At 29.6% G+C, this 26,047-nt stretch overlaps 1 protein-coding gene across 1 annotated transcript in view; it reads right to left on the bottom strand.

Annotated features, from left to right (window-relative positions):
- The window catches only part of LOC113389319, a 71,258-nt gene that overhangs the window by 12,174 nt on the left and 33,037 nt on the right, over positions 1 to 26,047 (bottom strand). Inside the window, exons 10-17 of the mRNA XM_026626364.1 lie at positions 24,188 to 24,751; positions 20,050 to 21,123; positions 17,251 to 17,442; positions 15,665 to 15,976; positions 13,107 to 13,221; positions 3,845 to 3,907; positions 828 to 955; positions 112 to 291 (exon numbers count right to left, since the gene is read on the bottom strand). Coding sequence (XP_026482149.1) covers positions 112 to 291; positions 828 to 955; positions 3,845 to 3,907; positions 13,107 to 13,221; positions 15,665 to 15,976; positions 17,251 to 17,442; positions 20,050 to 21,123; positions 24,188 to 24,751 — 2,628 coding nt within the window. The remainder of the gene's footprint in view (positions 1 to 111; positions 292 to 827; positions 956 to 3,844; positions 3,908 to 13,106; positions 13,222 to 15,664; positions 15,977 to 17,250; positions 17,443 to 20,049; positions 21,124 to 24,187; positions 24,752 to 26,047) is intronic.

Raw genomic sequence — 26,047 nt, 5'->3', positions numbered from 1 at the left:
AGAAAAAATTGAAAAACCAGTACAATAGAAAAAAGCATAATAATAAAAATATGGATCTGTATCAGTTAATATTATATTCAGATACCATCTGCAAGAAATTATTTTTCTTACCCTGTCTTCACTGCTCACAGCAGTTTCTGGAGCATCAGTGTCATCCTGTTGTTGATTTTCAGGCAAAGATCGATCAATAGCAACTGCTTCTATAACATGAGGTACACCTTGGTCATTCCCTGGATTTTCAGCTTTATTTCCTGGTGCTTCGGCATCTCCAGTTACTAGAACAGCAGATTCCTGGAAAATACCGTTCCGATTTCTTGTTAGATATTTGAACAAAATTTTACAAATCATATGGATACTGAGATTTAAAAAACTATATAAATCTATACAAAATAAATCGTATTCAAAATAGGACATAAAGGAGTTAAAACTAATTAAGAAATAGATTTCAGGAAATTTGGTTTAAAATTCTATTGCAATATAAACAACATATTTAATAATAAATGCATTTCTTACATTTATTATTAAAAATATTTAATCTCCTTCATATTATAATATTGTAATCATAAGTTAAGTAATTACTTAATTTCAGCTTCTATACTCTAAAATAACTGCCACTACAATTTTGTAAAACAATTAAATTATTACTGAAAAAATACTTCTACGAACACTGTTGATTTCTGAAAATAACAGTTCTAATATTGAATTGATATTAATATTGACAAAATTTTGATAAGAAGTAATAGTCCAAAAAATACTATATTTAAATTTCCTAACAAATAATTGACATTAAAAATTTTAGTATTAATATATAGTTGCAGCATACGTACCGTTGTTTTCACTCTAGATTTATTCTGATTGTCAAAATTATAAAGGTAAGTGGCAAGAAATGATATTGGGTCCTTCGGTCTCTTGTTTGCGACCTCAGTTAGTCCTTTTATTAGTGGATCTCCTAAGGCTGCAATAAAATAAATTATGAAGAAAATTAATTAGAAAGAAATTTATATGAGATATTTTTATCATATATTCATGTAATCTTAAGATTATAATGCATTATAATATTTTACTCTTAATATGTTATATAGTTATATTTTATACTTAATTATTCTGATTTTTGAATGAATTATAAACAGCAAATTTATTACACTTAGCACATCAATACTTTCCTAAGACAACTAGCTTGAATTTCCCGATATGTGTAAATAAAGGACTTAATTATATCAATATGATTTGCAAACGTCCGCTTGTCTACATTTTTACTTTCTAAATGTCTACCAGCCTACATTTATGCCTGTCGATCAATCTACCTGCCTACCTGTCTACCTCTCCAACTAGTTTTCTTTCTATTTACCACTCTGTCAACCAGTCTACCCATTAAACTGTTCATATGTGTACCAGTCTACCTATCTACCAGCCTACCCGTCCACCTATTTACTTGTCTATCTATCTATCTATCTGACTATCTGTCTACCTGCCTACCAATAACTCCATTTGTATATATCAACAAGAATAATTTATAATGATCATTTAGACCACCAAATGGGTTTTTTAAGTTCCCATAGGGTAACGGATCAACTGAATTGAATGATCCAAAAAACATTCGATTCGTAATGATGGGGAGAAGTAGTGATTACATATTAGCAAAGCAGGTCCAGCCGTTTCCGAGATACAGAGCTAAATGTGCAAAAAAATTTTGGGAGAACTAAGCATCCGATTTGAATAATTTATAAGAGTTTCTTTAAAAATAATTAAAAAAAATATTTTTTTGAATAACGAAAAATAATTTGGGATTTAATTCTAACTCTAGCTAAAGTTCTAAACATCGCTTATAATACTTTAAATATTTATAATAATCTATTTGAATATATTTCATATTCCTCGAATATTTAATTAAGGAACGGTAAGCTCCAGCAATTTGCCTTAAGGCACGATGCCATACACCACTAGTTTTACTTTTATTTCTGCATATATAATTTTTTCATTAATTATTTCTGCCTTCCCAAAAATGTAATCAATTCTTCATTCCGCCAATACAAGTAAAATGTTTTATGAATAGTTTTAATCGGATGCTCCGTTCTCTCAAAAACAGCATTGCCATTTGTTGCACTTTTTGCTTCGTACCTCCGAAATGGCTAAATCTGTCTTTGCCAAAAACTAATAATCTCTCCGTCAACAGAATAATTCTCAATTTGTGCTCTTGAAATCGTAAACAAAAGTTGTATCTGAGCATATATACATAACTATACGCATACATAAATTTTTCTAAAGTATCCCAAAATGCTTAAAAGACTTTGAAACATAAAGATATCAAAAAAAAAAAAATGACAATTACTATAATTTAACCGATGGTTGCTTTGTTAATAAATAAAAATAAAAACTAGTTGGTTTGGTATTTAGCCTTGAGGCAAGTTACATGAACTTCCCGATATATTTAAATAATCGACTTAATCAATAAAAAAATTAATTTATGAGTCATTAAAGTCATTAAAGTATTCCGAGTGGATTTATTACACATAATTGAAAACGAACGAACACTTTGACTCGGAGTATTTTCTAAAAGCAAATTTTCAAAAATCAATAATTTTTATAATTGAACCAGTTTTCAGGATTTTAATGGTTTATTATGTTCAAGACCAAGTACTCTATCATTATACTAAGTAAATAGTCAAATTTTAATTTTAACAAATGTCAAAAGAGCTACTCAGTTTCTCAAACTTTGATGAATTTTTAAAATCAAACTATTTGTCGTAAGGTCGTAATATTTCAGTAAGTTCTATAAGACCATGGTATATATCGCTAAAAAAAATTCCATAAAAATCGGCTTAAATTTTTTTTTCAACAGTTAATTACAAGAAAACGGCTCGGTAGATTTTCACCTAAAACTGATCAGTATCATTCCCAACTAATATCTTTCGAACAGTTTTTGATTTTTTAAAATCGGTTCAGTAGGATGAGCTTAAATGCGAACAAAAAGTTTAACACTTTTTTTCAAATTACAAAGAAACGGCTTGGCAGATCGTCGCACAAAACTGACAAACGATAGTCCTCACCGAAATACATCAAATGGCTTTTAAATTTCTGAAATCGGTTCAGGCGCTTTTGAGAAAACGTCGATCAAAAGTCTAATTTTGACAAATGTCAAAAAAACTATATCAGTTTTTGCAATTTTTGACGAATTTTTAAAGCTAAACGAGTTGTCGTAGGGCCGTAATATTTTAGTATGACCTAGAAAACTATGGTATCTACCGTCAAAAAAAAATCATAAAAATCGTCGATTTTTTTTTTTTAAAAACGTTATTACAAGAAAACGGCCCGGCCGATCTTTACCAAAAACTAATCAGCACGATTCCCAACCAATAGCTATCGAATGGTTTTTAAATTTTCAGAATCGATTCAGAATTGCGGGCTAAAACGTGGACGATTTTTTTTTCACTTTTCTGCAATTTACAAAGAAACGGCCCGGCCGATCGCCGCACAAAATTCAGAGACGATAGTCCTCATCCAGATACATCAAATGGTTTTTAAATTTTTGAAATCGGTCCAGCCGTTTTGGAGGAAACGTCGATTTACGGCAAAAAATCTGTTCACACACACACACACATACTTTTTCCAAATTTGGTCTCATTTGATTCAGAATGGCTCGAAACGTCGAGAAAACATAAAATTAGCAAATCGGATTTTTTTTATGAGAACATAAACTTCTCCTTCGGGAAGTTAATAAAATAAGTATGCCAATTATACTAAAAATTTACATATGGTTTCAAAATTTACATAGCTATGTACAACTTTTTTCTCAAATATTAATAAATCTATAAATCTTTGTAGGAATATCTATATTTATCTTTACCGCTGGCTAAATATCGTCCTTCCTCAGTCCGAAAAAGTGGAATATCGACAGAATTATTTAAATCTTGATCTTGTTCATTATTTTGCTCCAACTCTTCATTTTGTTGTATTTCTTCACCATTAGTTGTTTCTTGAGAATCACTCTGGGTTATGTTTTCCTTTCTTGGTGGAATAATATCTGCAATAAGAGTTTCAAATAAAATAACAATATTGGAATTTTATATATCACAAATTTGAAGAAAGATATTTCTTGAAGAATCTCTGCAATTAAATTTAAATGAAATATGAAAATTAGTCAAGTTATTCTAAACTAAAATATTTACAATAATTTAATTATTATTTAGACCAATCTAACTAAATGTCACTTGTGCTACATATAATTTGTGAATTGAGAACTTAATATTATAATATGTGTATTATACAACAATGTGAAAGACTACCTCTTTCTAAACATAATTACAATAGTGTGCCATGAGGACAGTAGATTTGATGATCAATATTTAGGTTCATCATTTAGAATCATCATTTAAAATGTTTTAATTAATATGGTGCAGTGTACAGTAGACATCTAAATAATTTATCTAAATTGCATCGAAGATGGATAACTAAAGATTTCAACAAAAATATCAATCACTTTCTAATAGATAATTTTTTCTTAAGCTGCCTACAAATCTTAGTAAAAGTATCTCATTAGAAATCTTCTAAATTGCTTGACGCCATATTTGATATTCCAAAATGGGGATCAAAATTATTATTATTATATTATTATTAACAGCTTATAGAATATAATTGTTGGATTGCCATTCAATATATAAGAAAAAAACAACAGAAGAATAAGAAGTTTCAAAAATGCATTTACAAAGAAATATAACTAATATTTCTATTAAATAGATATTTGGACAAATGTTTAATTTAGATACTTATAAAATAGACGTAGGATAGAAATAGTTTTGAAAAATATATCCTCATTACAGTGTCATCTCCTATACGAGTATATATAAAAATAAGTCGGGTTTTCCTTCCTGACGAAATAACTCCAGAACGCACGAATCGATTTTGACAATTTTGCGTTAGTTGGAAAGGTTTCGGGCTCCGCAAGGTTTATAGGTAAGAAAATTAGTGGTGCATGGCATCGTGCCCTAATGCAAAACGCACTGTAATTAAAAATTCGAGTGTTCGAGTAAAAATTAGTGAGAATTATCAGAATTATGCTTGATTAAGTCAACGAGCAATTCTTGCCGCAAAGAATAATGATGTACACGCACTGAATTTCACCATTCAATCAAAAATTGCTGGCGATTTGGTGACATACCAATGATTTCGACTGGTCTTCCGTTTGACTTCAAACGATTGCAATTTTCAGTTCGCCTTGCGTTCGCAATGACAGCTAACAAGTCGCAAAGCCAATCAGTTAGTGTTTGCGGGATAAATTTCAAATAGATTATTCAGAAAATCATTGTTTTTCACATGGGCAGTTATACGTTGCCTGTTCACGAGTTGGAAAACCATCCGCTTTGTTTGTGTTAACGTCAGACGAAAAAACAAAAAATGTGGTTTACCAAAGAGCACTTCAATGAAACGGATAATTAGCGGATTCACTTTCATTTATTTAGAGAAGTTCAACTAAAAAACACTTCATTTTTGTAATCGAAATAAATTCATTACTGTTGTATAATAAAATCAATTTTTTTTCTTTTCAAATATAAAACAAACAAAAAATTTCTTCATCTTTCTCACGAAACCATCTGGTGGCGAAACGGAGTTCGTCGGGTTTGCTAGTGATTTATAAATAAAATACTAATTATTCCACTATGCAGTTACAGAACAATGTGCTAATATACTTAAATGAGTAAAAAGGTGAAAATTTAGGGTTTTACGTGTTTGCACAGTAATGCGAAAGTGTTCTGCTATATTTGGTTTGCTAAAATTTATTTTAGTAATTTTTTACTACTTTTAAATTCCCGTAGGGTAAGTTATAGCAATCGCAAAAAAAATTAAAATGAAAAATGAAAATTTTTATATATCTTTACCTTTTAGAATTTTTGAACATTTTGGCATGTGTGTGTGTTTGTGACAAATTTTTGTCGACGATTTCGGGAACACAGTTCAACCGATTCGAATGATTCAAAAGACGTTTTGAAAATTTTTCTTCAAAAAGTCTTTTTTCATAAAAAAAGGAAATTTTTGTCAAAAATTTATAGTTTCTCAAAAATCTAATTTTTTCAGAGTAATTTTTTTTCAAAAATGTTAATCTTTTAAAAAAAAATTTTTGGTACCGGAAGTTCCAACAATTTGCCCTAAGGCACGATGCCACGCGCCCTACTAGTTTTGTCTAAATTTTCGTACCAAGATTTTTAATTACCGTACTGGAAGTTCTACCAATGTGCCTTAAGGCACGATGCCATGCACATCACTAGTTCATTCATCATCAATAAAAATGATAATGCTTCTTGTATTTTGTGCTAATAACAGAAAATTTATGCCAAATATTACAATTTGTGATTATATCATGCAAGCATAATTTTAACTATACACATAATATTACACATAATATTAAAATATTACAAGTAAATTAGTAGTTATTATATTAACTAAATTTTCTGTAACATATATGCATGCTTCCATAAATACTACATCTAATCTTAATTAATTTTGAAAGATTAAAAAAGCTATTTTCTTTAATTTTTCATAAAGGATTAAACAAATGTGTAATCTATTTTACTAACATACACCAGTTATAAGCATAAATGTTGGAAAGATATAAAAAAGTGACATATTTTAAATTATTCAACAAGTTTTAAGTTAGTAAACAAATAGTGCTTTTATAAATATGTTTTTATATTTTTCTGTTAAATGTGGACACACTGATATGAGCACATAAAAAGCTTTGGCATATTGCGAAAATTTAGCGTGACCATCACATAAAATATTCCAAAATTTATTTTAGATAGATCAATTAATTAATTTGAATAAAATGATGAAACATGAATATTAATATAATAAACTTTTTGAAAAATTATATAAAATTAGACCGGCACCACACATCTAGATTCGTCATCTGAACTACTATAGAACTATGAAAGGTTATTTAATTATGAACAATTATTTATATTCTAAGAAAATTAAATATTAAAATTAAATGTTTTTAAAGTTTAATCTCATGGTTTTAAGGTTGAATTTGCAACTTTGCAAATACCTCTCTAATTGACCACCAATATACCTATTGATTATCAGTCTACCAATTTAGGTGCCCACCGCCAATTTACCTGTTCAACAATTTACCTGTCAACAATTTTACCTGCCTACCAATTTACTTATTAACCAATTTACTTGTTAGATAATTTATCTGTTATCCCATTTTACATGTCTACCAATTAACCTTCAACCAGTTTATCTGCCTACATCCAGTCTATCTACCATTTTAACTAACTACAATTTTTTACATATCCTCGAATTTACCTGTCCACCAGCTTACGTATCTTCCAATTTACCTGTCTACATGTTCATCAATATACGTATTTACCTATCTACCTATTAATCTGTATACCTATTTACCTATCCACCAATACTTACTTTGACTTTATGACTAATCGAATTTAAGGACAGTATTTTAGTATATTCACATGGACAAACGTACAAATTTCCATTTAATTTAGGTACAGTTCTACCAGCTAACTGATGAAGTAATTTAATAATTGCTATTCAAATCCCAGTGTTCCCTTCTAAAAATTTGTTTAATTACATTGTTAGAGCAAGTAAGTTGTACTGTGTTCACAAAGTAGATAAAATTCATTTAGATATTCGAATACAGCAAAAGCGTATTTGATTCCAATATGTAGGTTTATAAAATAATATTAATTTCAATAAAGGGATAGATAATTTCAAGTTTTTTTAGTAAGTTTCATATAAATACATGGTAAATCTAGCAATAAAATGACTCGGATTCTTAGACTTAATACATGGACTGCTACAAAGAAGGGGACTGTGACGACACTCGATGAACGAGCGTTGCCGACAATCATGGAAGACTCCCGACTAATTAAATGTCATATGTCGTGTGCTTAACCTAAAATTAAATATATTATACATCATAGTAGTTAATGTAATTCGAATATTATCTGTAATAGTTTCATTTCAATTGTTTGAACTGATAATTTTGTAAGAATTTTGATATTATTAATATTGCCCCTGTGAAATAAATGACAATAAAATCATATCCACCTGTTAAAATCGTTTTATATATTACAAGGTCTGTGCATACGACATTTAATCATTTGGGAGTGTTCCACGATTGTCGGCAACGCTTGTCCATCGAGTGACGTCACAGTCCCCTTCTATCTTTTGACACTTATTTTGCGCTTGACTAGCAGTCCATATAGTGTAAGGTTTATGCTCCGAGTGCGCAATTCTTCATAAAATATTGTTCCAAAGTTGTGTGAACAAAAGAGGCTTAAAATTTTGAGCAATTTAAAATACAGCAGCATGTATATGGTAATAGTTTTTTCATATTTAATTTTATGTACATGCAAGACAAAAATAGCAACAAATTATTATTCATTGGCAATACATGCATCGTATATTGAAAAAACTTTCTTATACAACATGCAATTTAATTTTTACTGTCTCCTTATTTACCCAATTACCGCATTTGTTCTATAAATAAAAATAATTTATTGAATATAGACAAACTATTTGACTCAATAATACCAATTCGAGACGAATTTTTTGATAACCATCGGGAATAATCATTAGAGTTGAAAACTTGAAATAAGCATATATACAGGTTGTTCCAGACCTTAACGTCAAGTCGAAATGTGGTGCTAGTATTACAACACGATTCTTACATTTTTTCTGGACATTTTCTTTATACAAAATATGGTTTTTATTTATACAAAAATTTTCAACAATAAAATATCACGTATTTTACCATTCTACGATCCTTACTATTTGCGCCAATTTTTGATCAAACTTGGCAACGCACTTTAGTACAATTTTCTCTCCTAAAGTCAACCACAAATTCTTAAATTCATAATTCATAAAAACTTGAGACAATTTTGATATTTTTTTACTATGATCCTAGAAATGTTATTCACGGTATTGGTTCTAAAGTTTAAATGAACAAAATTAATAAAAATAAACCACAATAAACGAAAAATAGTCATAATTTCACCAAAGCTCATAATTTTCAAACAACGTGAGATATTTTTTAACTTCCCGTAGGGTAAGTTATAGTAATCGCAAAAAAATCGAAAATGAACATTTTTATTTATCTTTACGTTTCAGAGGTTTCTGAACATTTTTGTATACCTCAGAAAACATGGATGTATGTGTGTGCGTGTGTGTGTGTGTGTGTGGATACTAATTTTTGTCGACGATTTCGCGATCAACCGGTTCGAATAATTAAAAAAACTTTTGATTCCTACTTATAAAAAGACGTGCTTATTAGTTTTTGGCAAAGGCAGGAGGTTCGGAGATACGGGGCTAAAAGTGCCAAAAATGGTATTTCAGTTTTAGAGAAAATGAGCGTCCGATTTAAATAATTCAAAAAATATTTTACTTGTATTGACGAAATAAACAACTGGTAAATTTTTGTAGAAGCAGGTCCAGCGCTCCGAAGATCCAATAAAAAAATGCCACTCAGATATGCAGCGCGATTGTTAAAAAAAAAAAATATCAAAATTTCGAAAAAATCTAATTTTTTCAACGTTTTGCAAAGTTTTTTTTAATTAATTAATTTTCGTCACGGGAAGTTTCAGCAATTTGTCTTAAGGCACGATGCTATGCACCAATAGTTCTTAAAATTTTTCAGGACAGTTAAGTCGATACTATCACCCTGTTTCGGCTTGACGATGAGTTCTGGGACACACTGTATAAATAAGACGCAAAAGTGTGTGTATATTTCTAGTAACGATATCATTCTAAATTTTGTTATTTTAGCAATAAGTATTAAGATTTAAGAAACTTTTCATGCGACTTCAATTCGTTCTAGATGTGCGATACTTATTCAAAATAGTTTCCGACTTTAAAATTCAAAAGTTTTTTATAAATTTTTGGAATTTTATTTTGGATATATCATTTGGAATATTTTATAACAATTGCTATTTGCACCACATCGAACAGCAAGTTTTATTACTAACCTAAACCAGTAGTTAAGAGTCCACAGTATCATCGAATGGCCAGTATTTAGAGCCTTTAACTAATTCAAAATCATTATTTTGAAATTCTTTAAAAATAATATCATAAAGAATTTAAAATCTTTCCAACAAATATTTGAATCAAGTATTTACATACACAAACAGCCTCACAGAGTAAGAGTTAATAGGTTGACAAAAGCATCATTGTATATACAGCACTGACAAAGATAATAAATTAATAAAAGATTTATGCAAAAGTCCAATTGAGAAAGCTAAATTTACACAGTCTTAGTAGTCATTTTCTTCTCATATTATTTTATTTGATGATCAGCTTTTTAAAATCCATGTATTAAAAATTTTGGTCCAGAATTAGAAAATCAGTCCAACGTTGTCTCAGTCAATCTTTAAAAATAAGATTAGTGTATAAAATTCACATTAATTGAAGCTGTTATAAAATTTTGTTTGCATTTTTGGTCCATATTGTCTAAAGTCGAAATGGTGAGTATTATTGCATTTGAGTATTATACTATTATCTATACATAAATGCTTTCGTGTTACCAAGCAAATATATTTATTTAAATGCAGCCTTATAAAATAATCATCATTCGTCTATCTTCTATCCATTCATTGATGTTTTTCTTCGAAACAAGTTCAAAAAACTTCTAGCTATATGCAACGTGTTCTGCGACACCATTTCTTTCTCCAAAACCAAAATATTCATAACAGCAGTTGCAAAATCTCTGAAACATTGGTCCTCAGTAACGCTCAAACTTTGAAGATTTGACATCCTCACTATGTCATGATTTAATTTACTTGTTCTCGAATAAATTCCACGAACATGACACATATGCTTTAAATTTTCAGGCTCCTTGGTCAATTGTGGCAAATGTGCAATTACTGTGAATTTTAACCCATTTCCAATACAGAAAGGTCTTGCTGATAGCCATCCTAGAACTGGATGCCTCTTGAAAATTAAGTATTCTTCTAAACTGCGAGTGACTTCAGCCATTTTAGCATAAGCCAATCCAATTTTGTCAGGATCAACAGATGGTGCACATGTTACAACACGAATGTGATCCAAAACATTTATCCAAATTGCAGTATCATGGGCTTGGTTTACAAAAACACCACGACCATATGGCCAATTTTTGCCATACAAACGTTCCTGCAAACTATCGCCATCAGTGCCTGTGCTAACTTCACAAATTGGTATAAGCAAACCCAATGATGTCAACTTTGCTCTTATTTCAGAAGGTCTTTCCAAAATTTCATTCATGGTGTAATATATACCCTCATCAAAAGCTCTACTTAGCAAAAGTTGCGTAAGCACTTGCTCAACGTCTTCTAATTGTTTGACTGTTAAATTCACAGGCAACTCATAGTAATCTAAGTTTCTAGAAACTTCTATTACACTAGATATCAAAATCTTGCCTTGAGCATCAAGCCTAAGATCACTCAAACCTTTATTCTCATTAAAATATGTCTCTGGCTGTTTTGGCAAATCAAACTTCAAATTCTGTCGGTGCAAGTGTTTCAAAAACTGCCATAAAAATTCTGGATAAACCTCATAAGTATCAAAATCCGGTATCAACACACCACCTATAAAATCTTCCTCAAAACAAGAAATCACACCGCGTTCTTCGGGTAATTTTTTGACCCCAGGCCAAATGATGTCAAATAAATCATGATCTTTTCTGGTGACCCGTTTCTTGACACGGTCGAAAGGTTCTCGTCGAAGGAATTTGGATAATGTTACCATAGCTGGTGTTTGATAATGAGAAGCTAGTGTTCCCGTAGGAAGCGATGCAGTATGAAGACGTATTCCTTGGAGCAGGGAGAAGCAGCGTTCCAAAGTTGCCAATCTATCAGCATCATCCAGTTGGCGGCGCGATGAGAACTTGTCGTTGGGAACTAACATTGATTTAAACTTTTTTGGAAATATGTATAATTTTATTTAGAGCGAGGTGCATCAAATTATTGAAAAAGATAGTGGATCAGTTAATACATACTACTACTATTATCGAAAAATTAGTTATTGTTTTATTGTTCCAGACAATACTACTTCAAGAAAAAAGTTCATGCATGTCCACAGACTGTGGTTATGAGTATGATGATTACAACTTCTATAACAAGTTTGATCAGAACACTCATTTTCATAAAAAAATGCCTGGACAAATATGTTGAATACTTCATTTTTGTTTCAAAAAGTAATTAATGGGGCAATTCTTCGTTGACATGGCAACGCTATCTTATGCTTGTTATTTTTGGTAAAACTTATGAAAATGTCTGTCTATTTGCTGTGCGATCAGGCGTATTTTGCATATAAACAAGCAAGGAAGGATGTTATGGTAACTGCACCATCTAGAATTCTGTTATCATGACATTTTTCCTTGCTTGTTTATATGTAAAATACGCCTGATCGCACAGAAAATAGATAAACATTTACATAATTTTCACTACCAATAACAAGTATAAGATAGCGTTGCCATGACAACCCTATTTTATGTACTCTGTTACGGCAGAATTGCCCCATATAACAGAATAATATTTTAACTGAATCAAAATATTAAAATGATCATGATAAGTATAAAAATATTATAATATAGGATGCAAAATCAAAATCAATGCAACTCGCTCAATTTATAATTGAAATTTAAGTAAATAAATATTACTTTATCATTATTAATATTTTATAATTATTCAAGTTTGTAAAAACATTAGGATCAAAATAGAAAGAGATATTATATTGAAATAATGGTTAAAATAGACAAAAAGATTATTAACTTTTCGACTAAATTGAACTGAAATTAAGAGCTAATAGTAGTGCTTTTTCATTTCTAAAAATCTAAATCTAGTAAAGTGTACATTCAAAAACATGCCTGTATACAAGATTTTTTATATAAAGATAATTACTTAAAAAAAAACAAAAATAATTTTTGGCACCGAAGAATATAAGTAAACGTTATTAGGATATATTGTGGTAAATATAGCACAGTAAGTATTTCAATATTACTTTACCTTTTCAATTATAAGAAACAAAATTAACTATGTACATTTTAAAAAATATTCTGGCTGTATTGTAACTCTCTGAATGCTATTAGTCAAAATTGAAACAATTAAAAATCTTACCATTGTCCTTCAAATTTTGATTTATGACATATCCTTCAGATCCATAGTCCTTGAGCAATCCATCCAATGATAATTCTTCGTTATTGTGATTGTAATATTCAGGTGTATGACCCAGCTAAAACACAAAAATTAATTTAATAGTCTATCAAGTTAGAGAAAATTAGTCATAATAAACTTGAAAAACATTCAAGATGATACAACAAAACTAAATATCTTGGTGTACATCTTAAATATTATTGTCAATAAGCTTGTAAAGAAGAGGGCAGGTAATACTAATTAATAGATCAATGATCATTATATCCATGCAACTGAGTTATTAAAGTAAAACTTTTTTAGGCGCGGCATGGGTGTAAATCCGTACAAATGCAACGGAAGTGAGTTACGGCAAGGTCGAGTGCCAATGATTCGCCATTCGCTCTCGATGTTATCATTTATAAACGGGTTGATTATAATTGGTCATATTTGTGTGAGGATTCTTTGTATGCGTGACTTTATACGTGCGTACGTTACCGAAATCGTGAATCATATTGTTCATTTATCGGTGTTTCATATTATTACATTTTAAGGTTAAATATTAGTACAAATCTTAAGTTAATAAAAAATGTCTGGATTAGAAGAATATTTTATCCCGTCCCCCATAAATAATTATAGTGCAAATAATAAAGCAAATGAAAAATCTGTGCCGTGTAAGACACTTAAGTTTATTGAAGTACTTTGTATTGTTCGTGGTTACTATATATTTTGGAGATTATTAAAATGAAAATTAACTTTATATGGAAGATGCAACAACTGTTCAAAGAATGAAACTGTATCGCCAGCAAAAAACTAAAAAAAACAAGCATCAATGATTGTATGTTAATTTTAATTACATGACAAGTGAAATTGTGAAAACAATATTTATTTAGGCGTTGTTTAACATAATAATTCTCTGTATTTTTATAGATATTAAAAATATATTAAAGCAGTACAGCTTTATTGTAACATGCCGAAGATATATCTTTTTCAGAATTATATCTCAGACACATTTAAAAGTTTAGAGGAAGTCTACATTAGGGTTCGTCGGTTTTCAAAAACCGGTTTTAAAAACCGGTTTTTGTCAAAAATTATGGAATTCGAAAACCGGTTTTTTAGTGAAAAAAGTCGGTTTTCATGTTATAAATAGAAAATGACAAATATACCCGAATATAAAAGATAGATGAAAGCGTTTTGATTCTTAAAATCATCGGTTCAATAGCATTTGATATCTTATTAGTGTGCAATAGTCCACAGAAAGGTTTTGTATATTTTATATTAATTAAGATTTTTTATACTAGAGTATATTTTGATTTAAATCCATGTGACTTCTTCTTGAAGAAGTAACTTCCTCTACCCAAACTTAAAAGAAAAGAGTTTTAAACCCTAGAAGCCACAAATAAAAGAAGAAAAAGCTTAGAATTATTATATCAGACTTTAAAAACAAGCATAATTTGGTCGCAAGTATGAGAGTATTTTCTATTTCAGTAGCAATTCGATAGACGTTTTCAGTTTTTTGAAATCATAATTCATTAAACAAAAAAAAAAACAATCAGAATGTTGAAAATTAATTAATTAAAATTGCTCAGAACAGGCAATACCCGAGTTTAGCTTAATTGTTTTTAAAACTAAAATTGATATTAACAAGTATGTAACAACATGTATCTATTTTTTTCTTTTATTTTAAAATGTATTATTCATATCTATTCGAAAACTTTCCTTTCACTATCATAAAAATATTTTCATTCTTATATGTGAAAATGATTAATGAATAACGAATAATTATTTTCAAAGTTATTTAATCAAGATAAACTATTATTATTTTTTAGTTCTACTAATTCAAATTAAAATAATTTTGTTTACTATTCATAAAATTGAACAATGAATAAATTCAGTTAAATACTGCTCTAAATCGCACTAAATTTGCGGATAAATTACAGAATATTCGAGCAAAAATTTATTTTCCATATAAAATTCGAAAACCGGCTAAAACCGGTTTTTTAGCAAAATTAAAATTCGAAAACCGGTTTTCTGAAATGTCGGTTTTTGTATAAACCCTAGTCTACATGTTGCAAAGTTGCATATTTTTATAAATAATGAAGAATTAATTGATATTCAGATTTATTAGTCTAAACAAGAAATCAAGCACAACAATAGTTAGTTTAGCTGTGTATCATTTATATACAGATATACTTCATAATAGACATCTATGCAGTTTATTTATTGGTAGTGTTAATGAAATTATTTAAGATTGTTATATTATAGCTGTCCACTGTGTGAACGAATATTATATAATTTATTAATCAGCAATTACTTTATTTCTCTAGTTCAAGTCCTAAATGCTAATTCTAATGACAAACCGATCATGTCGTGTTTGAAGTATGACTTTAATTGCATTATTGTTTTTGAATATTATAAATGTTTTTGATGCTTTTATAAATTTATAATTTAAGTAATAAGCAAAAAAGTTTTACTTCAATCGCGTGTGAACCTTACATGCACTCTTTTTTATACTGTTCAGAACTAATAATGATTATTTTACTTACATCATCTTCGACTTTGGTATCCGCACCCAAAGACACCAATATTCCATAATAATGACCATTATCTGGAATAGCAGCAGCGTAATGGAGAGCCGTCCTTCCTTTATCATCCCTGGCTTCTAGTGTTTCAGGAAATCTGCCGGCTAAATATCGAACAACCCCTGTATGCCCAAATAGTGTAGCGGCATGCAGGGGCGTAGCACCGTGAGGGGTCGTTAAATCTTTAGCAGTGGCAAACTTGCGACGATCCAAAGCTGCTTGAAGATCACGTAAGGAGCCCTCTCTGGCCGCAACGTGGACGCGCCTGATTTTTGTCTGGAAGAAGGTAATAAATGTAGATATAAGGAAAAATATTACAAATGTTTTCATTATTATTAGAAAACAATAACGAAAGGGAAAAGTTTAGATCATTTACATTTACTTGACTAACTAATAACAATCTGTGTGGGTGACACATATTTGTTTAACTTTCCGAAAAATAATTTATCTTTTCATAAAAAATCCGATTCGCTAATTTTATGTTTTCTCGACGTTTCAAGCCATTCTGAATCGAATGAGACCAAATTTGGAAAAAGTATGTGTGTGTGTGTATGTGTGTATGTGTATATGAACAGATTTTTTGCCGTAAATCGACGTTTTCTCAAAAACGGCTGGACCAATTTCAACAATTAAAATGCCATTCGATGTATCTCGATGAGGACTATTGTATGTCAGTTTTGTGCGACTTTATTTAAAAATCCATGGATAGATATCTTTGAAAATTTGACTATATAAAACGGCCAAAACTTTGTTTAAAAATCCATGGATAGATAACCAAACCATTTCTTTATAATTAGAAAAAATTTTCGTTCACTTTTTAGCTTTCAATTCCGAATCGATTTTAAAAAATCAAAAATTTTTGGAAAGATGTTGGGAATGATTTCGATTGGTTTTAGGTAAAAATCTACAGCCGTTTTCTTGAAATCAACTATTGAAAAAAAATTTTTTGCCGATTTGTATAAACCTTATTTTGGCCACAGATATATTGGTCTTATAGATCATACTAAAATGTTATCGCCCTACGACAAATAGTTTAATGTTAAAAATTTATCAAAGTTTGAGAAAATATTTTAGTCAAAATTTGTTTCAACTGTTGCTTTTGTGATGTGATGAGTCAAACATTATCAATTCATTAAAATTTTAATTAATAAGCTACAATTTTAGGGCATACAAGCAATTGTCTGTGCGGTTTAATTAATATAATAACAGATAATTTTAATGTGTTTTAGAAAATTCTATTAGAAATCTATTAAATTTGATGATAAATTTATTTTCGAAATCAACAGTTGAAAATTTTATCTAAGTATCTAAATCACAATTTCAGTTGATTAGGTTAATTACTACACATTTCGGTAAGTTCGTGCAACTTGCCTTAAGACTAAATGCCACTTTCAACTAGTTCAAAATGAATTGAAACGACAAGATATCATGAAATTAGCAAATAGAATTTTCTGTCGACAACTAAACTTCTCCTTCAGGAAGCTTAGAAATAAGTAACAACAATTGCTTATAGTCTAATTTACAACGTTGTGATAATTGACAAATCTTACCATATATGCTGGAACATTGTCCAAAAAAGCTTGCAACTCAGGTTGATCAGATTGCTTTCCAACTAGCCTATGTCCTTCTCCATTTAAAACAAGAGCTGCCATCCTTTCCATATCAGCTTCTTGGACCATCAACTCCACTTCGGTATCTTCTAATCCATCATTATTATTGTGGGAAAGATCTAGGGTATCGGCCTGTAAAATAAAAAAAATGTTTGAGATAAATTAATAATAGGAAACAATACTTATAACCATATTTAGAAAAAAATATATATTAAGGATAAAAATAAGTAATATTATCAATATTATTATAAAGATTAGAAGTTTTATCAAACAGTCCTACTCAACTCAATTCAGTTTGGGAAAAAAATGGATGTGTGTGTGTATGTTCGGATGCATTTTTTCTCCCACGATTTCCGGCGCACGAATCAACCGATTTGAATGATTCAAAAAACATTCGATTCCTATTGATAAGAAGATTGCTGTTTCGGTTTTGGTGAAGACCGGTGCAGCCGTTTCAAAGCTACAGGGCAAAAAGTGCCAAAAAGAGTAAAAATAGTAATTCAATTTTTGAGAGAACTCAATACCCGATTTGAATGATTCAAAAAACACATCACTTGTATTGATGAAATTTTTGGTAAGGCAGGTCTAGCGGTTTTGGAGATACAGAGAAAAAAGTAAAAAAAAATATATTTGGCAATCAAAAATGATCATTAGAAATATGCTCATCAAATTATCAGATATTTGATAACTTTTTTTAACAAATGAGTACTAATTTTGTTACAATTTTGTTGGGTTCCGTACCATGATTGTTAATTTTTAAAGTTTACTTATACGGATCAAGCAAATTTCATAATTTTCAGAAAAAAAATTTTTTCAAAATTTTCAAAAATATACGAAATTTTATACTTCAAATATGAATTTCAAATTTACAATACAGTTTGAAAACGTATATATTTCAAATGCGTTATTCTAATCGTAAAAAATATATTCTCAAATGAATTTATTAGGCACCTCTTGCTAATGTAAACTTTCTCAAGTGTATTGAGCGATTAGATCATCACTGTACATTTTATGAACGATAATTATTTATTTAAAAATGTTATCAATTGTTATTAATCAACGATCAATATTTATTGATTACTGATTGTTTCCCTCGAATATTTAATTCTAGTACGGGAAGTTACAGCAATTTGCCTTAAGGCATGATGCCATGCACCACTAGTTCTATTTTCGATTAAATATTATGCCAAGACAGTCTGGGAAGAAACGTGTTTAGAGATTGTATTACAAAAAAAAGATATATGATACATAATGCGTAATTTATAAATAATTTGCTAGAGAATATAATCAGCAACTTTTCAATAAAAGAGATAATGGGCAAGTCTTGAATTATTAGGAAGGTAAAGACAATATAAAGCAAGGCTACTATTACAATAAAACATGACTTCAAATGATGACTTCAAATAAAACAATATTCACAAAGCCTTTTGCATTAATACTTTTTACAAAAATTTGCTAATATTTACAAGTAAAATTTACTAGTCTGCACTAATTTGATAATTTAATAAATGAAAAGTTTAAATAGGTTAACCTGTTTTATATGCGTATCTACGAAAATTTTCAATAAGATTTCTTCATTTAATATGCAATATTCTTAGCTCTTAGATTGTGTTTTAAATAACTGTTTTTTATGTTAAATTTAAAATAAATTTGTCAATTTTTTTTTTACATTATTGTATTAGGCATCATAGAGCTTTAGAGCGTAAATTTATTTGAGAGAAGAAACATTTAGTAACACTTGAGTTTATATGCACAACACAAATTATACAAATGGCCAATACACAACACAGACAAATAAAAAGTACCTAATATATCTAGTAACGCATAAATGCTAATATATCAGTTTTGTCCAAATGCTACCATGCTATTAAAATAATTCACATGCACATAAAATTTACTAATATTTCCATAAAAATATTTCAGAAACTTTTCATGCAACTACTAGAAAACTAACATTCCTAAAAGAATATGAGATAAGAACAAGAATTTTTAGTAATAAATTCTTTAAATTTCAATGACTTACCATAGCTGCCACTTTTTCTAAAATTTCAAAAAATATTCATTATATTTACAAAAATCTATTGCCAATGAAAGTTTTGCATTACCAAAAATTTATACAACATATAAATGAATAATATTTTTTTCCTGATAAATTTTGAATATCAATGGTTAAACAGAAAAGAAATTAATTTGATATTTAAAAACTAATGACCAAAATATTTGCTTAAACTATATACATATTTACAAAATAAAATTAACATTGTATATGTTATGTAAAAAAAATCAAGCAATATACCAAGTTTTCTGAATTATGAATAAAAATTACAAAAAAAAATTGAGTAGTTCAAAAGTTGTGTAAAATATATGTACCCACAATGTTTTAAATAAAATTAAAATAAATAAATTACTTGCAACGTATGAATCTAACATTTATCATTATTTGTGTTAACAATATGCTTGATCAAAATTTGACCAGTATTAGTAAATATTGTCAAATGTACAATTTCACGTTTCAACTATAATTGTACAAAAGTGCTTTAAACATCAAGCACAATTCTATAACGACATGTTCACTATAATAAAAATATTGAAGTAAAAATCAATAAATAATAGTCAGACATAGGTTTGACTGAGACATTGAGAAAAAAACGACATATTTTAGTAACAAGAACAAATCTGCCCGCACAATTGCACAAAAACACAAAAAGCTAGAATAAATCAAAGTGCCACCAATCTTACCGGATCATCAGTGACTTCTTCATCATCATCATCATCGTCAACTCTACGATCAACAATAGCAGATTGCAATCTTCCTTCATCTGGACTACCATGTACCATGCCAGTTATAACCGCAGATTCACTTATTTGTTTGGTTTGAGAATCATCAGACGCCAAAACTTCTTGTTCTTTGTCTTCAATTTTAGCCACTTCATCTCCTAAATTTTCATCCAACGCATTGTCGACTTCAGATGCAGTTTTGGCTGAAATTTGACGTGATACTTCATCTCCAAGATTATCGGGTAAGTTTGTTTCATCATCCTCCGTGGTGCTGGTACCTAAAGCTACCAATTCATCTTCAGTTTGGTCTACAAATTCATCAGTAGATGATAAAGGAAATTCTTCTATTTGATCCATAGGGTTTGGAGGTACGTCTGACCCTTCTTCGTTGTCTGAGGATACTTGGTAATTGGGATCGTTTATTACAGTAGTTGCATCTGAAAATGGAGTTTTGGGAGTTGACGTTTCTATCTCGTTGAGTTCTGATTGTTCTTCATCTGGTTGTGCTGCAGTTTGTTCATCTGGTTCTGAAGTTTGCTTCTGCTCAACAACTTCTTTGTCGTTAGATTCTTCGTTATTGTTTTCTTCCACTTTTGTTTGTACATCATCAGCATTTGCTTCGCCTCCTGTTTTTTGTTCATCTACATTCTCTTCGAAATCATCTTCATATTTATTTTCCTGATTGCCACCATCCCCATCTTCATTACTTTCAGCTGGATTCTGATCATCTTCACCATTTACCACCTGTTCAGTTTTAGCTTCTCCTTCTACTGCCTTTTGTTCTTCAGAAGGTTGATCAACAGCTTCTTCCTTTTCTTCAGTTTCAGAAGGTTGATTTCCATCAGTATTTTGTTCTTCCTCATTCTGATCTGCTATAACGTTTTCTATTTCAGAAGGTTGATCTCCATCTCCAGTATTTTGTTCTTCCTCATCTGCTATAACTTGTGGTTCATTTTCTGGATCTTCCTCGGTTGGTTCTTCTTCTACTGCCTTGGTTTCAATGACCTGTTCTGCGTCTGTTGGTTCGATTGGGTTCTATATTTGGGTGGAGAAACAAATAAATAACAATACATTCCTAATGCGTGCGTCAAGTCTCATCATAAAGTGTGACAGACAGAAAAATGCACATAATGGAACTTCAATTTAATTCAACTTTTTTTTTGTAAATCGTTACATATTTTATTCCAATTACTTGTGTATTAGTCAATGGAGTTTCATTATGTATAATTTATAAAAATAATGTTAATTAAGATATTCTAAGAGTTAATAACACTGAATACCACACAACTCAACCACAACAGAAAACTGAAAACAAACTATGGACTATTGTAAAATTCAAAGAAATTATCTAAGACAACTGAGCACACGTGAGTGTAGTTTAGTTGAATAATTTATTAACTTTCCGTAGAGTGAGTTATAGTAATCGAAAAAAAGGACAATAAAAATGCTTGCAAATCTTTACGTTTCAAAGGTTTCTGGATATTTTCTCGACGTCCTCGACATTCTCGACAGTATGAAATAACTGAATTGTATGATTCAAAAATCATTCGGTTCGTACTCGATCGCGAGGCGTTTTTGCAAAAGGCAATTTTGCCGTTTTGAAGGTATGGAGTGCAAAGGGTGCAAAAACGGTTATGCAGTTTTTGAGAGACCAGATCATCCAATTAAATTAATTAAAAAACCATTTTGCTTGAGTAGACGGTGTGCAAATGCTTTTACCGAAAATTTCGTAATGTTGAAAATTTACAAAGAAAAAATTCAAAATTTTTAAAAAAAATCAAAGTTTCAAAAATTCAAATTTTTGTAACTATTCATCATTTTCAAAAAAAAACTAAATTTTGAAAAATTTCAAAAAACATTAAAATTTTGGAAAACGATTTTTTACAAAAATTTGAGAATATGTTGAAATTTTCAAAAAAATAAAAAAAAAATTATTCTAAATTTAAGAAATGAATTTCTTCTGATTGCTTTATTAAAATAGATGTTTGCAAATATTATCTTTACAGCTTTCGGTCAGAAAACACAAAAAAGCAACACATAAAAATGCTAAAACGATTCAAAGTCAAGAAAAAAAAACAGACTGAAAAAGACAATTATTTCTACTGTAATATCTACGTGAAAATTTGATTATTTGCACAGCCGAAATATTTGGGATTGTGCTCTTAAAAACACACTATGTATAAAATGCAATAACTATCTCTAAAGATGAAAATATTCGTCACTAACATAATAAATTACATAAATCTCAACAAATTTTAACTTTTTCGTATATAACAACAAACTTGTTTTAATAGAAGATTGAAATTAGAAATAGCAACAATGTAAATTGTAAAGTAATATAAATTATTATAAGAAATAGTCAAACCGTCATTTTCAAGAATTCGCTCCATTTTATATTATTAATCATTACTCGGTATAACATTTTTGCAACAATTATCATCAAACAGAATTTTTATAATCAGTATCAGTATTTTTATAAGTAAAACTTTATTTTTTTATTTATGAGCCTTTTCGACTTTTAAATGAAAGCCCAATATTTTTAGTTGACATGTCTAATTTACTAACTAGAAGCTTTAAATCGCAATAGTTTTAAAAATTCTAATAAGTCTCCATTATTAATCAGCAAAGTAATTTTCAGTTTTCTATGTGTCAAAAATAAAATACATTAATTTCGATTGTAAAAGTCCATTCTCAGCATACTAAATATTTTCATGCCACACATATAAATTTATAACCACATAGTACCAGGAATTAGCAAAAATGGCAATTTTATGGTGCATCCTAACATTTCTCAAAATATCTTTAAAAAAAACTATAAAACATTAGCAAAAATTTTCGAATCTAAAATTAAATTGACAAAATACACTTTGATAAAGGATCTTCATGCCTTTTTATAGAGATATGGGGTAAAAAGGACTTCTTTGAAACAAATTGAACTATGTGAATAATATTTAATTTTTTTATAAATATACCAATAACTGAAGACAAAAGTGAGTATTGATAGTGCAAAAAATTATGATAGAATCAATTGGATAACAAAATATTACTTATTGTTAGTTTCTCATAGAACTCACAAGAAAATTAATTATATAGAGAAAATATGGATATGTTTTGAGTTCTGATATCAAAATGTTTATGACATTATCATTTTGATGCAAATTCTCAAAAAACCCAACTCAAATAAGTCTGAATTATAAAAATTATTAAAAATTGGAAATCTGTAAACTCTTTAAATCGGGACTGTAGACGGCAATCTGTGTGATTATTCAATTGTTGAAATGCAAAGTGCGGTTAGGTTAGAGCAACACTCCTCACGATTCGATATTTCTCTAAAAAAACATAGAGTATTATACATCGTTACAAAGGTTTCAAAATTTTTAGTTTTTCTCCCATATATCGCAACATCGAATTCCGCCCGGTGTGGCCTACAGGTAAGTTGCAGTTGAAAAATTCAAGGAAAACTGAAAAAACTCGAGAAAATTATATGAATATACTTAACGATTTATGCATCATTTTATTCGAAATTTTATTCTGCATTTTTCATCAGAACAATGTTTTTTGTATCTTTTACGGTTTGTCTTGTAGAGGGCAATCTGTGTGATTATTCAATTGTTAATATGCAAAGTTAATAACCTGCTCTATTTAACTATATAAATTAAAAGACATTGCAAACAAGAAACAAAAATTTTACTAGGTGCAATTCTTAGCCATGAAAAATGGATCTTGAATTAACCATAATTGAAAAATTGAAATAGATGAACTGACAGAGAAGATAAAAAATCGTTACCATTGATCACTTGTACAAGAAGAACGTATACAAAAGGCTTCAGATACAAAAGAATAAAAAAACAGAAACAAGTTCTTCCACACAACAGTCTACTGAAGTGCAAACTCAAGAGACCAACAATAATAATTATGAACAGTGGTTCCAGAAACCACTCAATTTCTACAAATACTATGAAAATAATTCCCGGACAACTTTTTTTAAAATTTGTTAAGTTCTCACCAAATTATTTTAACCATCTACCATGTACTGGTCAATAATACATGTATTTTTGAGAAACGTTAGTAAGCACCTTACTGAAGCCTATCAACCCACCTCTGCATTTTCCTCCTGATCCAAAGATTCATCAGTCTGCTCCTTTTCCCGTTCTTTTTCCACGTCCAAAATTTCTGCAGTATCACTAACTACAACATCGTCTTCATCCTTATCCACTGTACTCCTGCCTTCTGAATCTTGGTTTGCAATTTTAGGAGATTCTCTAACAATTCTATCGCTATATAGACTTTCTGATTGCAAAGCTTTGATTTCTTCTTCGTCGATTTGTTCTTCCTGAGGAGCTGTTTTGGGTTCTGCTTCTGGTGCTGGTTCTGCTTCTGGTGCTGGTTCTGCTTCAGGTGCAGGTTCATTATTTGCTTCTTCAGGGTTCTCAGCTTCAGTGGCTTCTTCTTCATTTTTCGTTTCTTCAGTTGCTTCGGTGGAAGGTTGTTCCTCATTTGCTGCTTCATCTTTGGTATTGGCACTTTCCTCTAAAGCTTTTGCTGCATTTTTCGATATTTCACATGCAAGTGACGACGGTGCATCTGCACCTGGTTTCTCATCATTTGCACTTTCTTCTTTTGGTGGTTCTTTCACTTCAGCAGCTAATTCTGGCTGCTCTTCCTAAAATTCGCTTTAACGCTTTAGCACTTATACAAATAAGGATATAAATTTTATAATATTAAGATTATTATATCTATATGCATTCTGCTATACATTCAATCTAATTTTGGACATTCCAAATACTACTGGAGTTACTGATTCAGCAGTTATAATACATGCTTTATATTAGACATTACATTTTGTAAATATAATACATAATTCCATTATTCACTGTTCAAAATAAAAACTTATTGTTTAAACCTGTTTTTTTGAACATTCTTAATTTATTAGGGTGCAGTGACTAGGGCGGATGATAAGCACGCCGTTATGGAGAACAAAAAATAGGAAAAGAGTAGACAAGAACTACAGAGGTTTAAAATTTGAGTTAGAATTTGAGATGTCGAGTTAAAATTAATTATAATTAGAAGTAAGAAATAGAATTAAAAAATAATGTTGAATAAATAAAGAAATGTTGTAGATGGCTAAAAATGCTCCATGTGAGCAAGGCAAATAAAAAAGTTATATAATTATCTACGATAAAATAAAATAAAAGTGTAAAGATAACTTATAAAATGTATATGACTAATGTACGTGTATGCAAAGTCAACAAATAAACCATAAAAAAACTTATTGGGGTTATAAAAATTGTATAACATATCATCAATAAGCTTTTTAGTTTTAAATATACTAGTTTATGTACGAAAAGTTTAAACAATACACTTTTGATATCCTTATATCTCTAGTTTTTCTGATTATTTTTTAATATATTCACCAAAAACTAATGTAAGTTTTTATGATATCCCTGTACGTCAACTATTTGAAATTATTTTTGAACACACTAATTAAATAATGTGAACCATAAAAAATGTTCGAAAATCTTTTGATATTTATACTTGTAAAGTCTTTCCGATTATTTCTGAATATATTATTAACTTCCCGTAGGGTAAGTTATTGTAATGGGCCGAAAATCGGAATTGAAAATTTTTACATTTCTCGACGTTTTGAAGGTTTCTGAACGTTTTGGCATACCTCAGAAAAAATGGATGTGTGTGTGTGTGTGTGTGTGTATGTGTGTGTGTGTGTATGTATGTGTGGATACAAATTTCCAGTCACGTTTTAGGGCGCACGGATCAACCGATTTGAATGGTTCAAAAAACATTCGATTCCTATTGATGGGGAAAAGAGCTGATTAGTTTTTGGCAAGGGCAGGTCCAGCCGTTTCGGAGATACGGAGCAAAGAGTGCGGAAAATAGAAATCGAATTTTTGAGAGAACGGAGTATCCGATTTGAATGATCTATAAAACATTCAATTAGTAA

The sequence above is a fragment of the Ctenocephalides felis genome, unplaced genomic scaffold (genome assembly GCF_003426905.1).
Source record: "Ctenocephalides felis isolate EL2017-DRISC unplaced genomic scaffold, ASM342690v1 CF-g0.4_SCAFFOLD_03573, whole genome shotgun sequence".
Taxonomy (NCBI): domain Eukaryota; kingdom Metazoa; phylum Arthropoda; class Insecta; order Siphonaptera; family Pulicidae; genus Ctenocephalides; species Ctenocephalides felis.
The sequence above is the reverse complement of the archived record's forward strand: the minus strand, read 5'-3'. Positions and strand labels throughout refer to the sequence as shown.